Source organism: Oncorhynchus gorbuscha, unplaced genomic scaffold, assembly GCF_021184085.1.
Source record: "Oncorhynchus gorbuscha isolate QuinsamMale2020 ecotype Even-year unplaced genomic scaffold, OgorEven_v1.0 Un_scaffold_1808, whole genome shotgun sequence".
Lineage (NCBI taxonomy): Eukaryota > Metazoa > Chordata > Actinopteri > Salmoniformes > Salmonidae > Oncorhynchus > Oncorhynchus gorbuscha.
In genome coordinates, this window is record NW_025746484.1 from 60,996 (window position 1) to 77,500 (window position 16,505).

Genomic DNA, 16,505 nt, shown 5'->3' on the forward strand with positions numbered 1-16,505 from the left:
GTACTGTCACTGCTCCCGTTCCACCTCCCCTGATGTGGAGGTACTGTCACTGCTCCCGTTCCACCTCCCCTGATGTGGAGGTACTATCACTGCTCCCGTTCCACCTCCCTGATGTGGAGGTCACTGCTCCCGTTCCACCTCCCCTGATGTGGAGGTCACTGCTCCGTTCCACCTCCCTGATGTGGAGGTCACTGCTCCCGTTCCACCTCCCCTGATGTGGAGGTACGGTCACTGCTCCCGTTCCACCTCCCCTGATGTGGAGGTATTGTCACTGCTCCCGTTCCACCTCCCTGGTGTGGAGGTACTGTCACTGCTCCCGTTCCACCTCCCCTGATGTGGAGGTATTGTCACTGCTCCCGTTCCACCTCCCCTGATGTGGAGGTACTGTCACTGCTCCCCTTCCACCTCCCCTGATGTGGAGGTACGGTCAATGCTCCCGTTCCACCTCCCCTGATGTGGAGGTACGGTCAATGCTCCCGTTCCACCTCCCTGATGTGGAGGTACTGTCACTGCTCCCGTTCCACCTCCCCTGATGTGGAGGTACTGTCACTGCTCCCGTTCTACCTCCCCTGATGTGGAGGTACTATCACTGCTCCCGTTCTACCTCCCCTGATGTGGAGGTACTATCACTGCTCCCGTTTCACCTCCCCTGATGTGGAGAACACTGCTCCCCTTCCACCTCCCCTGGTGTGGAGGTATTGTCACTGCTCCCGTTCCACCTCCCCTGGTGTGGAGTTATTGTCACTTCTCCCGTTCCACCTCCCCTGGTGTGGAGGTCACTGCTCCGTTCCACCTCCCTGGTGTGGAGGTCACTGCTCCCGTTCCACCTCCCCTGGTGTGGAGGTACTGTCACTGCTCCCGTTCCACCTCCCTGATATAGAGGTACTGTCACTGCTCCCGTTCCACCTCCCCTGATATAGAGGTACTGTCACTGCTCCCGTTCCACCTCCCCTGATATAGAGGTACTGTCACTGCTTCCGTTCCACCTCCCCTGGTGTGGAGATCACTGCTCCCGTTCCACCTCCCCTGGTGTGGAGGTCACTGCTCCCGTTCCACCTCCCCTGGTGTGGAGGTCACTGCTCCCGTTCCACCTCCCCTGGTGTGGAGGTCACTGCTCCCGTTCCACCTCCCCTGGTGTGGAGGTCACTGCTCCCGTTCCACCTCCCTGGTGTGGAGGTCACTGCTCCCGTTCCACCTCCCCTGGTGTGGAGGTCACTGCTCCCGTTCCACCTCCCCTGGTGTGGAGGTCACTGCTCCCGTTCCACCTCCCCTGGTGTGGAGGTCACTGCTCCCGTTCCACCTCCCCTGGTGTGGAGGTCACTGCTCCCGTTCCAACTCCCCTGGTGTGGAGGTCACTGCTCCCGTTCCACCTCCCCTGGTGTGGAGGTCACTGCTCCCGTTCCACCTCCCCTGGTGTGGAGGTCACTGCTCCCGTTCCACCTCCCCTGGTGTGGAGGTCACTGCTCCCGTTCCACCTCCCCTGGTGTGGAGGTCACTGCTCCCGTTCCACCTCCCCTGGTGTGGAGGTCACTGCTCCCGTTCCACCTCCCCTGGTGTGGAGGTCACTGCTCCCGTTCCACCTCCCCTGGTGTGGAGGTCACTGCTCCCGTTCCACCTCCCCTGGTGTGGAGGTCACTGCTCCCGTTCCACCTCCCCTGATATAGAGGTACTATCACTGCTCCCGTTCTACCTCCCCTGATATAGAGGTACTGTCACTGCTCCCGTTACACCTCCCCTGATATAGAGGTACTGTCACTGCTCCCGTTCCACCTCCCCTGATCTGGAGGTCACTGGTCCCGTTCCACCTCCCCTGATATAGAGGTACTATCACTGCTCCCGTTCTACCTCCCCTGATATAGAGGTACAGTCACTGCTCCCGTTCCACCTCCCCTGATCTGGAGGTCACTGCTCCCGTTCCACCTCCCCTGATATAGAGGTACTGTCACTGCTCCCGTTCCACCTCCCCTGATGTGGAGGTACTGTCACTGCTCCCGTTCCACCTCCCCTGATGTGGAGGTACTATCACTGCTCCCGTTCCACCTCCCCTGATGTGGAGGTCACTGCTCCCGTTCCACCTCCCCTGATCTGGAGGTCACTGGTCCCATTCCACCTCCCCTGATATAGAGGTATTATCACTGCTCCCGTTCCACCTCCCCTGATGTGGAGGTACTGTCACTGCTCCCGTTCCACCTCCCCTGATGTGGAGGTACTGTCACTGCTCCCGTTCCACCTCCCCTGATGTGGAGGTACTATCACTGCTCCCGTTCCACCTCCCCTGATGTGGAGGTCACTGCTCCCGTTCCACCTCCCCTGATGTGGAGGTCACTGCTCCGTTCCACCTCCCTGATGTGGAGGTCACTGCTCCCGTTCCACCTCCCCTGATGTGGAGGTACGGTCACTGCTCCCGTTCCACCTCCCTGATGTGGAGGTATTGTCACTGCTCCGTTCCACCTCCCCTGGTGTGGAGGTACTGTCACTGCTCCCGTTCCACCTCCCCTGATGTGGAGGTATTGTCACTGCTCCCGTTCCACCTCCCCTGATGTGGAGGTACTGTCACTGCTCCCCTTCCACCTCCCCTGATATAGAGGTACTGTCACTGCTCCCGTTCCACCTCCCCTGATGTGGAGGTACGGTCAATGCTCCCGTTCCACCTCCCCTGATGTGGAGGTACTGTCACTGCTCCCGTTCCACCTCCCCTGATGTGGAGGTACTGTCACTGCTCCCGTTCTACCTCCCCTGATGTGGAGGTACTATCACTGCTCCCGTTCTACCTCCCCTGATATAGAGGTACTGTCACTGCTTCCGTTCCACCTCCCCTGGTGTGGAGGTACTATCACTGCTCCCGTTCCACCTCCCCTGATGTGGAGAACACTGCTCCCCTTCCACCTCCCCTGGTGTGGAGGTATTGTCACTGCTCCCGTTCCACCTCCCCTGGTGTGGAGTTATTGTCACTTCTCCCGTTCCACCTCCCCTGGTGTGGAGGTCACTGCTCCCGTTCCACCTCCCCTGGTGTGGAGATCACTGCTCCCGTTCCACCTCCCCTGGTGTGGAGGTACTGTCACTGCTCCCGTTCCACCTCCCCTGATATAGAGGTACTGTCACTGCTCCCGTTCCACCTCCCCTGATATAGAGGTACTGTCACTGCTCCCGTTCCACCTCCCCTGATATAGAGGTACTGTCACTGCTTCCGTTCCACCTCCCCTGGTGTGGAGGTACTGTCACTGCTCCCGTTCCACCTCCCCTGGTGTGGAGGTACTATCTCTGCTCCCGTTCCACCTCCCCTGATGTGGAGGTACTGTCACTGCTCCCGTTCTACCTCCCCTGATGTGGAGGTACTGTCACTGCTCCCGTTCTACCTCCCCTGATGTGGAGGTACTATCACTGCTCCCGTTCCACCTCCCCTGGTGTGGAGGTACTGTCACTGCTCCCGTTCCACCTCCCCTGGTGTGGAGGTCACTGCTCCCGTTCCACCTCCCCTGGTGTGGAGGTACTATCACTGCTCCCGTTCCACCTCCCCTGGTGTGGAGATCACTGCTCCCGTTCCACCTCCCCTGGTGTGGAGGTCACTGCTCCCGTTCCACCTCCCCTGGTGTGGAGGTCACTGCTCCCGTTCCACCTCCCCTGGTGTGGAGGTCACTGCTCCCGTTCCACCTCCCCTGGTGTGGAGGTCACTGCTCCCGTTCCACCTCCCCTGGTGTGGAGGTCACTGCTCCCGTTCCACCTCCCCTGGTGTGGAGGTCACTGCTCCGTTCCACCTCCCCTGGTGTGGAGGTCACTGCTCCCGTTCCACCTCCCCTGGTGTGGAGGTCACTGCTCCCGTTCCACCTCCCCTGGTGTGGAGGTCACTGCTCCCGTTCCACCTCCCCTGGTGTGGAGGTCACTGCTCCCGTTCCACCTCCCCTGGTGTGGAGGTCACTGCTCCCGTTCCACCTCCCCTGGTGTGGAGGTCACTGCTCCCGTTCCACCTCCCCTGGTGTGGAGGTCACTGCTCCCGTTCCACCTCCCCTGGTGTGGAGGTCACTGCTCCCGTTCCACCTCCCCTGGTGTGGAGGTCACTGCTCCCGTTCCACCTCCCTGGTGTGGAGGTCACTGCTCCCGTTCCACCTCCCCTGGTGTGGAGGTCACTGCTCCCGTTCCACCTCCCTGGTGTGGAGGTCACTGCTCCCGTTCCACCTCCCCTGGTGTGGAGGTCACTGCTCCCGTTCCACCTCCCCTGGTGTGGAGGTCACTGCTCCCGTTCCACCTCCCCTGGTGTGGATGTAGAATGTATGCACACATGACTGTAAGTCGCTTTGGATAAAAGCGTCTGCTAAATGGCATATATTATTATTATTATTAGGTCACTGCTCCCGTTCCACCTCCCCTGGTGTGGAGGTCACTGCTCCCGTTCCACCTCCCCTGATGTGGAGGTCACTGCTCCCGTTCCACCTCCCCTGGTGTGGAGGTACTGTCACTGCTCCCGTTCCACCTCCCCTGATGTGGAGGTCACTGCTCCCGTTCTACCTACCTGGGCAGAGCCCTCTCGGTCCCTCTACCTGGGCAGAGCCCTCTCGGTCCCTCTACCTGGGCACAGCCCTCTCGGTCCCTCTACCTGGGCACAGCCCTCTCGGTCCCTCTACCTGGGCACAGCCCTCTCGGTCCCTCTACCTGGGCAGAGCCCTCTCGGTCCCTCTACCTGGGCAGAGCCCTCTCCACCTCTCTACCTGGGCAATTCTGCAACTTACCAAAATGTTGGCGTGATTGCACATTTACATGGAGTCTGTTTTGACTTTTCATGCCTCTGAGGACATGACATTTTTCTGAATCCCCAGCCCCTGCTGCAGTGGGAGGGAGACCCTGTATATGAGCCACAGCAGGTGCCTCTATTAATCTGTCTGTGTTGGTCTGTCTAGAGCTATGATCTGAAGCAGGAGAATGGGTTCAGTGCCAGCCTCAGTGAGTTCTGGAGGAAGGTGAACCAGCCGTTCCAACCCAACATCCCCCAGCGTGGCCACAGCACCACCAAGCAGCTCTCACACTGCTTCTCCAGGGACAAACTACACTTGTAAGTTGCACCCACACCAAGCCCCACACACACGTCCTCACACACACTCTGACAACAGCTGGTCTGTATATGGAGTCACCATCTGAGTTTCCCTGAGTTGACACCTGTTCTTTGTTCTCTACAGATTTAACATCACCTCTAAAGACACGTTCTTTGACAACGCAACACGCAGTCGAATAGTGAGTCTGTCATTCAGGATATTTCTCTGTGTTATATGAATCTCAAGAATCAATGGGAATATGTTTTCGGCTCTCTGTTTCTCTCTGACACAATATTCTGTGTGACCTAACCCCCTCAGGTGTACGAGATCCTGAGACGTACCGCCTGCACACGCACCAGCATATCCATGGGTGAGTGACCTCTAACTCCTGATTTGCCCAAAATTGCCTACTTTTTGAGGTCATTGACCTTCTCCATGGTTCCTCAGTGCAGGTCCAGACAGGGGAACAGTGAGTGATTGGTGTTCTCCACCATACCCTGTCCACTAAATAACACGCTCCCCTGTCCACTAAATAACACGCTCCCCTGTCCACTAAATAACACGCTCCCCTGTCCAATAAATAACACGCTACCCTGTCCAATAAATAACACGCTCCCCTGTCCAATAAATAACACGCTACCCTGTCCAATAAATAACACACTACCCTGTCCAATAAATAACACACTACCCTGTCCAATAAATAACACACTACCCTGTCCAATAAATAACACACTACCCTGTCCAATAAATAACACACTACCCTGTCCAATAAATAACACACTACCCTGTCCAATAAATAACACGCTACCCTGTCCAATAAATAACACGCTACCCTGTCCAATAAATAACACGCTACCCTGTCCAATAAATAACACGCTCCCCTGTCCAATAAATAACACGCTCCCCTGTCCAATAAATAACACGCTCCCCTGTCCAATAAATAACACGCTCCCCTGTCCAATAAATAACACGCTCCCCTGTCCAATAAATAACACGCTCCCCTGTCCAATAAATAACACGCTCCCCTGTCCAATAAATAACACGCTACCCTGTCCAATAAATAACACGCTACCCTGTCCAATAAATAACACGCTGCCCTGTCCAATATATAACACACTACCCTCCACTGTCCAATATATAACACACTACCCTCCACTGTCCAATAAATAACACACTACCCTGTCCAATAAATAACACACTACCCTCCACTGTCCAATAAATAACACGCTACCCTCCCCTGTCCAATAAATAACACGCTACCCTGTCCAATAAATAACACGCTACCCTGTCCAATAAATAACACGCTCCCCTGTCCAATAAATAACACGCTACCCTGTCCAATAAATAACACGCTACCCTGTCCAATAAATAACACGCTCCCCTGTCCAATAAATAACACGCTCCCCTGTCCAATAAATAACACGCTCCCCTGTCCAATAAATAACACGCTCCCCTGTCCAATAAATAACACGCTCCCCTGTCCAATAAATAACACGCTACCCTGTCCAATAAATAACACGCTACCCTGTCCAATAAATAACACGCTACCCTGTCCAATAAATAACACGCTACCCTGTCCAATAAATAACACGCTACCCTGTCCAATAAATAACACGCTACCCTGTCCAATAAATGACACGCTACCCTGTCCAATAAATGACACGCTACCCTGTCCAATAAATGACACGCTACCCTGTCCAATAAATGACACGCTACCCTGTCCAATAAATGACACGCTACCCTGTCCAATAAATGACACGCCACCCTGTCCAATAAATGACACTCTACCCTCCTCCCAAAGCAAAATGTCGATCTGTCCTTATCAGCATTAGTTTTCGTTTGTTTTCTACATGTAAAACTAGATGGCTAGCTAGATGAATAGAATTCACGTATTGCCAGCTGATAATTATAAAGTAAAACGATAACTACATAAAGCATCTTGTTTCGTCTGTAAAAGGAAATGTTAATGCAGGAACGTTAGCACAGACTGCTTCTCAAATGGACCATTTTATGCACGGTATTATACATATTAGGACACACCCTCTGTTTTTCTCTCTCTTCGCCTGAGCCTCTCTCCCTCTCCTCCTCTCTTCCCAGTTCCCTTTATTGTCCTCTCCTCCTCTCTTCCCAGTTCCCTTTATTGTCCTCTCCTCCTCTCTTCCCAGTTCCCTTTATTGTCCTCTCCTCCTCTCTTCCCAGTTCCCTTTATTGTCCTCTCCTCCTCTCTTCCCAGTTCCCTTTATTGTCCTCTCCTCCTCTCTTCCCAGTTCCCTTTATTGTCCTCTCCTCCTCTCTTCCCAGTTCCCTTTATTGTCCTCCTCTCTTCCCAGTTCCCTTTATTGTCCTCCTCTCTTCCCAGTTCCCTTTATTGTCCTCCTCTCTTCCCAGTTCCCTTTATTGTCCTGTCCTCCTCTCTTCCCTTTATTGTCCTCCTCCTCCTCTCTTCCCTTTATCGTCCTCCTCCTCTCTTCCCAGTTCCCTTTATTGTCTTCCTCTCTTCCCAGTTCCCTTTATTGTCTTCCTCTCTTCCCAGTTCCCTTTATTGTGCTCCTCTCTTCCCAGTTCCCTTTATTATCGTGCTCCTCCTCTCTTCCCAGTTCCCTTTATTGTCCTGCTCCTCCTCTCTTCCCTGTTCCCTTTATCGTCCACCTCCTCTCTTCCCTGTTCCCTTTATTGTCCACCTCCTCTCTTCCCAGTTCCCTTTATCGTCCTCCTCCTCTCTTCCCAGTTCCCTTTATCGTCCTCCTCCTCTCTTCCCAGTTCCCTTTATTGTCCTCCTCCTCTCTTCCCAGTTCCCTTTATCGTCCTCCTCCTCTCTTCCCAGTTCCCTTTATTGTCCTCCTCCTCTCTTCCCAGTTCCCTTTATTGTCCTCCTCCTCTCTTCCCAGTTCCCTTTATTGTCCTCCTCCTCTCTTCCCAGTTCCCTTTATCGTCCTCCTCCTCTCTTCCCAGTTCCCTTTATCGTCCTCCTCCTCTCTTCCCAGTTCCCTTTATCGTCCTCCTCCTCTCTTCCCAGTTCCCTTTATCGTCCTCTCCTCTCCTGAAGTGTGTTCTGGGGTCAGGCTGAGATTGAAGCAGAGGCATGTGGGAGTTGTGGTCCCTGTAGCTGTGCTGTGATTGGCTCGTTGATGAAGCTAATCACTGTGATGTTTCTGGCTTCGTCTTGTTAATTAGTTCATGAGGTAATGAATCAATTAGTTAAAGCTGTTCCCACTGAGCTTCCCACTGTTCCTGCCCTCTCCTCTCCTGCCCGCTCATTTCCTGCCCGCTCCTCTCCTGCCCGCTCCTCTCATTTCCTGCCCGCTCCTCTCATTTCCTGCCCGCTCCTCTCATTTCCTGCCCGCTCCTCTCATTTCCTGCCCGCTCCTCTCATGCCCTCTCCTCTATTGCCCTGCGCTATTCTCTCCTCTCTGAATGGGAAAGTTGATACAGATCACTGAAGCATCTCTCACTAATATTAGATGAGTTTGTTGATACATTGAGTAACCGACACCTCTCCCTCTTTCTCTCTCAGGCATCACCACATTAATAGCTAAAGGTGTCTATGATTCAGCCTTCCCTCTCCATGATGTAAGTTCCTGTCCTTCCAGCTGCACATACAGTATTTGTGATGATGTTACTGTTAACCTCGTGATAATGTTGCTATTGATAACGCAAACTGTAATACACTGTGAGCTTTCTAATTGTGATGTGATTGGTCTGTCTGACTCCTCCCCTCTCTGCAGGGGGATTATAAGGTCGTGGGTCACTCTGAGAGGAATGACAGACAGGTAACTACTGCTCTACTGTACGATACTATAATATACTGTTGCTACAACCTGGCTCAAGATTGTTTGTTACAATGGGAAACCACACACTGAATAAAGGAATAAAAAATTAATTTATTTCATAAATAAACACTCAACAATAATCAGATGAGGCATGACGGTCAGTAAATTAGGTGTCAAAACCACAACGAAACGACCAAAGGTCTGCATGGAGAGAGGAATCTCTAGCTGAATGGGGAAACGACCAAAGGTCTGCGTGGAGAGAGGAATCTCTTGCTGAATGGGGAAACGACCAAAGGTCTGCGTGGAGAGAGGAATCTCTAGCTGAATGGGGAAACGACCAAAGGTCTGCGTGGAGAGAGGAATCTCTTGCTGAATGGGAAACGACCAAAGGTCTGCGTGGAGAGAGGAATCTCTTGCTGAATGGGGAAACGACCAAAGGTCTGCGTGGAGAGAGGAATCTCTAGCTGAATGGGGAAACGACCAAAGGTCTGCGTGGAGAGAGGAATCTCTTGCTGAATGGGGAAACGACCAAAGGTCTGCGTGGAGAGAGGAATCTCTTGCTGAATGGGGAAACGGTGGTGTTATGCCACAGCTGAGCTGTCACAGGTGTACCCCATCAGCCATGATGACCCTCCCAGCTCCGCCCACCTCTCCTACTCCGCCCACCTCTCCTACTCCGCCCACCAATCTCCTGCAGGAAGTAAGCACAGCAAAACCCAGCAGACAGAGCAGGGAGGAGCCGTAACACTACTCTACTACAGTGCTTCCCAAACTGGGGGTTGGGACCCACTTGTGGGTCCAGGTGGGTCACAGGATTTAGCTGTAAAACTGCTACAGTTTCTCTCTGCTGCCGATATGTTTTTTTTCTTATTCACACTCAACCCTTACGTTGGGTCACGATAACACACCTCAATTGGTGGGCCATGAAGTAAAAACGTTTGGGAAATCCTGATGACTGTATTGTACTCTACTCTGATGTCTGTACTCTACTCTGATGTCTGGACTCTACTCTGATGTCTGGACTGTGCTCTACTCTGATGACTGGACTCTACTCTGATGACTGGACTGTACTCTACTCTGATGTCTGGACTGTGCTCTACTCTGATGTCTGGACTCTACTCTGATGTCTGGACTGTGCTCTACTCTGATGTCTGGACTGTGCTCTACTCTGATGACTGGACTGTGCTCTACTCTGATGACTGGACTGTGCTCTACTCTGATGTCTGGACTGTGCTCTACTCTGATGTCTGGACTGTACTCTACTCTGATGTCTGGACTCTACTCTGATGACTGGACTGTACTCTACTCTGATGTCTGGACTGTGCTCTACTCTGATGTCTGGACTGTGCTCTACTCTGATGTCTGGACTGTGCTCTACTCTGATGTCTGGACTGTGCTCTACTCTGATGTCTGGACTGTGCTCTACTCTGATGACTGGACTGTGCTCTACTCTGATGACTGGACTGTGCTCTACTCTGATGTCTGGACTCTACTCTGATGTCTGGACTCTACTCTGATGTCTGGACTCTACTCTACTCTGATGTCTGGACTCTACTCTACTCTGATGTCTGGACTCTACTCTACTCTGATGTCTGGACTCTACTCTACTCTGATGTCTGGACTGTGCTCTACTCTGATGACTGGACTCTACTCTGATGTCGACTCTACTCTGATGTCTGGACTCTACTCTACTCTGATGTCTGGACTCTACTCTACTCTGATGTCTGGACTGTGCTCTACTCTGATGTCTGGACTGTGCTCTACTCTGATGTCTGGACTGTACTCTACTCTGATGTCTGGACTCTACTCTGATGTCTGGACTCTACTCTGATGTCTGGACTCTACTCTGATGTCTGGACTCTACTCTACTCTGATGTCTGGACTCTACTCTACTCTGATGTCTGGACTCTACTCTACTCTGATGTCTGGACTCTACTCTACTCTGATGTCTGGACTCTACTCTACTCTACTCTGATGTCTGGACTCTACTCTGATGTCTGGACTCTACTCTGATGTCTGGACTGTACTCTACTCTGATGTCTGGACTGTACTCTACTCTGATGTCTGGACTGTACTCTACTCTGATGTCTGGACTGTACTCTACTCTGATGTCTGGACTGTACTCTACTCTGATGTCTGGACTGTACTCTACTCTGATGTCTGGACTGTACTCTACTCTGATGTCTGGACTGTGCTCTACTCTGATGTCTGGACTGTGCTCTACTCTGATGTCTGGACTGTACTCTACTCTGATGTCTGGACTGTACTCTACTCTGATGTCTGGACTGTACTCTACTCTACTCTGATGTCTGGACTCTACTCTGATGTCTGGACTCTACTCTGATGTCTGGACTCTGCTCTACTCTGATGTCTGGACTCTGCTCTACTCTGATGTCTGGACTCTACTCTGATGTCTGGACTCTACTCTGATGTCTGGACTCTACTCTGATGTCTGGACTGTGCTCTACTCTGATGTCTGGACTATGCTCTACTCTGTCTGTACTCTACTCTACTCTGATGTCTGGACTGTACTCTACTCTGATGTCTGGACTCTACTCTGATGTCTGGACTGTGCTCTACTCTGATGTCTGGACTGTGCTCTACTCTGATGTCTGGACTCTACTCTACTCTGATGTCTGGACTCTACTCTACTCTGATGTCTGGACTGTACTCTACTCTGACGTCTGGACTGTACTCTACTCTGACGTCTGGACTCTACTCTACTCTGATGTCTGTACTCTACTCTACTCTGATGTCTGTACTCTACTCTACTCTGATGTCTGTACTCTACTCTGATGTCTGTACTCTACTCTGATGTCTGTACTCTACTCTGATGTCTGTACTCTACTCTGATGTCTGTACTCTACTCTGATGTCTGTACTCTACTCTACTCTACTCTGATGACTGTACTCTACTCTACTCTGATGTCTGTACTCTACTCTGATGTCTGTACTCTACTCTGATGTCTGGTCTGTACTCTACTCTGATGTCTGGACTCTACTCTAATGTCTGGACTCTACTCTACTCTGATGTCTGGACTCTACTCTACTCTGATGTCTGGACTCTACTCTGATGTCTGGACTCTACTCTGATGTCTGGACTCTACTCTGATGTCTGGACTGTACTCTACTCTGATGTCTGGACTGTGCTCTACTCTGATGTCTGGACTCTACTCTACTCTGATGTCTGGACTCTACTCTACTCTGATGTCTGGACTCTACTCTACTCTGATGTCTGGACTCTACTCTGATGTCTGGACTGTACTCTGATGTCTGGACTCTACTCTGATGTCTGGACTGTACTCTACTCTGATGTCTGGACTGTGCTCTACTCTGATGTCTGGACTCTACTCTACTCTGATGTCTGGACTCTACTCTACTCTGATGTCTGGACTGTACTCTACTCTGACGTCTGGACTCTACTCTACTCTGATGTCTGGACTCTACTCTACTCTGATGTCTGGACTCTACTCTACTCTGATGTCTGGACTCTACTCTACTCTGATGTCTGGACTCTACTCTACTCTGATGTCTGGACTCTACTCTACTCTGATGTCTGGACTCTACTCTACTCTGATGTCTGGACTCTACTCTACTCTGATGTCTGGACTCTACTCTACTCTGATGTCTGGACTCTACTCTACTCTGATGTCTGGACTCTACTCTACTCTGATGTCTGGACTCTACTCTACTCTGATGTCTGGACTCTACTCTGATGTCTGGACTCTACTCTGATGTCTGGACTCTACTCTGATGTCTGGACTCTACTCTACTCTACTCTGATGACTGTACTCTACTCTACTCTGATGACTGTACTCTACTCTACTCTGATGACTGTACTCTACTCTGATGTCTGTACTCTACTCTACTCTGATGTCTGTACTCTACTCTACTCTGATGTCTGGACTCTACTCTAATGTCTGGACTCTACTCTACTCTGATGTCTGGACTCTACTCTGATGTCTGGACTCTACTCTGATGTCTGGACTCTACTCTACTCTGATGTCTGTACTCTACTCTGATGTCTGGACTCTACTCTACTCTGATGTCTGTACTCTACTCTGATGTCTGGACTCTACTCTAATGTCTGGACTGTACTCTACTCTGATGTCTGGACTCTACTCTACTCTGATGTCTGGACTCTACTCTGATGTCTGGACTCTACTCTGATGTCTGGACTCTACTCTGATGTCTGGACTCTACTCTACTCTGATGTCTGTACTCTACTCTGATGTCTGGACTGTGCTCTACTCTGATGTCTGGACTGTGCTCTACTCTGATGACTGGACTGTACTCTACTCTGATGACTGTACTCTACTCTGATGTCTGGACTCTACTCTACTCTGATGTCTGGACTGTACTCTGATGTCTGTACTCTACTCTACTCTGATGTCTGTACTCTACTCTGATGTCTGGACTCTACTCTGATGTCTGTACTGTACTCTACTCTGATGTCTGTACTGAACTCTACTCTGATGTCTGTACTCTACTCTGATGTCTGTACTCTACTCTGATGTCTGGACTCTACTCTGATGTCTGTACTCTACTCTACTCTTATGACTGTACTGTACTCTACTCTGATGTCTGGACTGTACTCTACACTGATTTCTGGACTGTACTCTACTCTGATGACTACTGGACTCTACTGTACTCTGATGACTACTGGACTCTACTGTACTCTGATGACTACTGGACTCTACTCTGATGACTACTGGACTCTACTGTACTCTGATGACTACTGGACTCTACTCTGATGACTACTGGACTCTACTGTACTCTGATGACTGTACTGTACTCTACTCTGATGTCTGGACCGTACTCTACTCTGATGTCTGGACTCTACTCTGATGTCTGTACTGAACTCTACTCTGATGTCTGTACTGAACTCTACTCTGATGTCTGTACTGAACTCTACTCTGATGTCTGTACTCTACTCTGATGTCTGTACTGTACTCTACTCTGATGTCTGTACTGTACTCTACTCTGATGTCTGTACTGAACTCTACTCTGATGTCTGTACTCTACTCTGATGTCTGTACTGTACTCTACTCTGATGTCTGTACTGAACTCTACTCTGATGTCTGTACTCTACTCTGATGTCTGTACTGTACTCTACTCTGATGTCTGTACTGAACTCTACTCTGATGTCTGTACTGAACTCTACTCTGATGTCTGTACTGTACTCTACTCTGATGTCTGTACTGTACTCTACTCTGATGTCTGTTCTGTCTAAGCTGCTGCATGATGAGTGGGCCAGATATGGAGCCTTCTACAAATACCAACCTGTGGACCTCATCAGGTATCAACATTACTACATGACATTATCATTGGGTGTCGGCATTACTACATTAATACCACATTACCAACAATACTATGTTATAACAACATGACATTATCAGATGCCCACATTACCACAACTATATTACATTATCATCCGGTACCAACATTACAACATTATTATATCATTACATTATCACCAGGTGTCCACATTATCGTTACATCATCAGGTACCTACATTATTATTGCATTATCATCAGGTACATTACTATATTACTGCGTTACAATATCATCAGGTACCAGCATTACTACAATGTTACCATATTACTGTTATTACTACATTACATATCAGATACCAACATTACTATCACAACATGACATTATCATCAGGTATCAACATTACAATATTACTGCATTACATTATCAGGTACCAACATTACTATGCTATTACATTATCATTACATTATCAGATAACAACATTACTATGCTATTACATTATCATTACATTATCAGATAACAACATTACTATGCTATTACATTATCATCAGGTATCAACATTACAATATTACTGCATTACATTATCAGATAACAACATTACTATGCTATTACATTATCATTACATTATCAGATAACAACATTACTATGCTATTACATTATCATTACATTATCAGATAACAACATTACTATGCTATTACATTAGCATTACATTATCAGATAACAACATTGCTATGCTATTACATTATCATTACATTATCATCAGGTATCAACATGACAATATTACTGCATTACATTATCAGCTACCAACATTACTATGCTATTACTACATTAAATTATCCTTGCATTACATTATCAGATACCAACATCACTATGCTTTACTACATTATCATCTGGTAAAATCATTGCATTACTACTGCATTACATTATCAGATACCAACACCACTATTATTACTACATAGATCATTAGATACCATTATTACTACATTACATTGTCATAATTTTTTACAGAGCAATTTACAGGAACCATTAGGGTTAAGTGCCTTGCTCATGGGCACATTGACCGATTAAAACAATAATAATAATTCTCGCCTGGTTGCCTCAGGGCTTCAAACCAGCGACCTTTCGGTTACTTGCCCAACGCTCTTAATCGCTAGGCTACCTGCTGCCCCCTCATTAGTTACCAACATTAGTAGATTATTACTACATTATCATCATTATTACTAGTGAACCCAAACCCTAACAGCAGCCTCATCAGGTATCAGCACCAGTCTCTATTAGTACATTACAATGCTGCATTATATTAAGGATCACACATCTGACTGCTGATGACCTCTGACTTACAGGAAGTACTTTGGAGAGAAGATCGGTCTGTACTTCGCCTGGCTGGGCGTCTACACTCAGCTGCTCATACCAGCCTCTGTGGTTGGGATTATCGTCTTCTGCTACGGCTGTTACACTGTGGATATGGACGTACCGAGGTACACACACACACACACACACACACACACACACACACACACACACACACACACACACACACACACACACACACACACACACACACACACACACACACACACACACACACACACACACACACACACGATACACACGATACACACACACACGATACACACACACACACACACGGTACACACACACACACACACGGTACACACACACACACACACACACGGTACACACACACACACACACGGTACACACACACACACACACACGGTACACACACACACGGTACACACACACACACACTGTACACACACACACGGTACACACACACACACGGTACACACACACACACACACACACACACACACACACACACACACACACACACACACACACACACACACACACACACACAGACCAGGTACACACACACAGACAGACCAGGTACACACACACACACACACACAGACCAGGTACACACACACACACACACACAGACCAGGTACACACACACAGACAGACCAGGTACACACACACACACACACACAGACCAGGTACACACACACACACACACACAGACCAGGTACACACACACACACACACACAGACCAGGTACACACACACACACACACACACACACACACAGACCAGGTACACACACACAGACCAGGTACACACACACACACACACACACAGACCAGGTACACACACACACAGACCAGGTACACACACACACACAGACCAGGTACGCACGCACACACACACACACACACACACACACACACACACACACACACACACACACACACACACACACACACACACACACACACACACACACACACACACACACACACACACGTACAGGTACACGTACAGGTACACACACACAGGTACAGGTACACACACACACACACACACACACACACACACACACACACACACACACACACACACACACACACACA

At 49.6% G+C, this 16,505-nt stretch overlaps 1 protein-coding gene across 1 annotated transcript in view; it reads left to right on the forward strand.

Moving 5' to 3' along the window:
* The window catches only part of LOC124024259 (anoctamin-1-like), a gene marked incomplete at its 3' end in the record, with an annotated part of 63,105 nt that overhangs the window by 21,418 nt on the left and 25,182 nt on the right, over nt 1-16,505 (forward strand). The window contains exons 5-11 of the mRNA XM_046338250.1: nt 4,893-5,044; nt 5,169-5,223; nt 5,343-5,394; nt 8,539-8,594; nt 8,750-8,794; nt 14,028-14,092; nt 15,411-15,545. Of these exons, the coding sequence (XP_046194206.1) occupies nt 4,893-5,044; nt 5,169-5,223; nt 5,343-5,394; nt 8,539-8,594; nt 8,750-8,794; nt 14,028-14,092; nt 15,411-15,545 (560 nt within the window). The remainder of the gene's footprint in view (nt 1-4,892; nt 5,045-5,168; nt 5,224-5,342; nt 5,395-8,538; nt 8,595-8,749; nt 8,795-14,027; nt 14,093-15,410; nt 15,546-16,505) is intronic.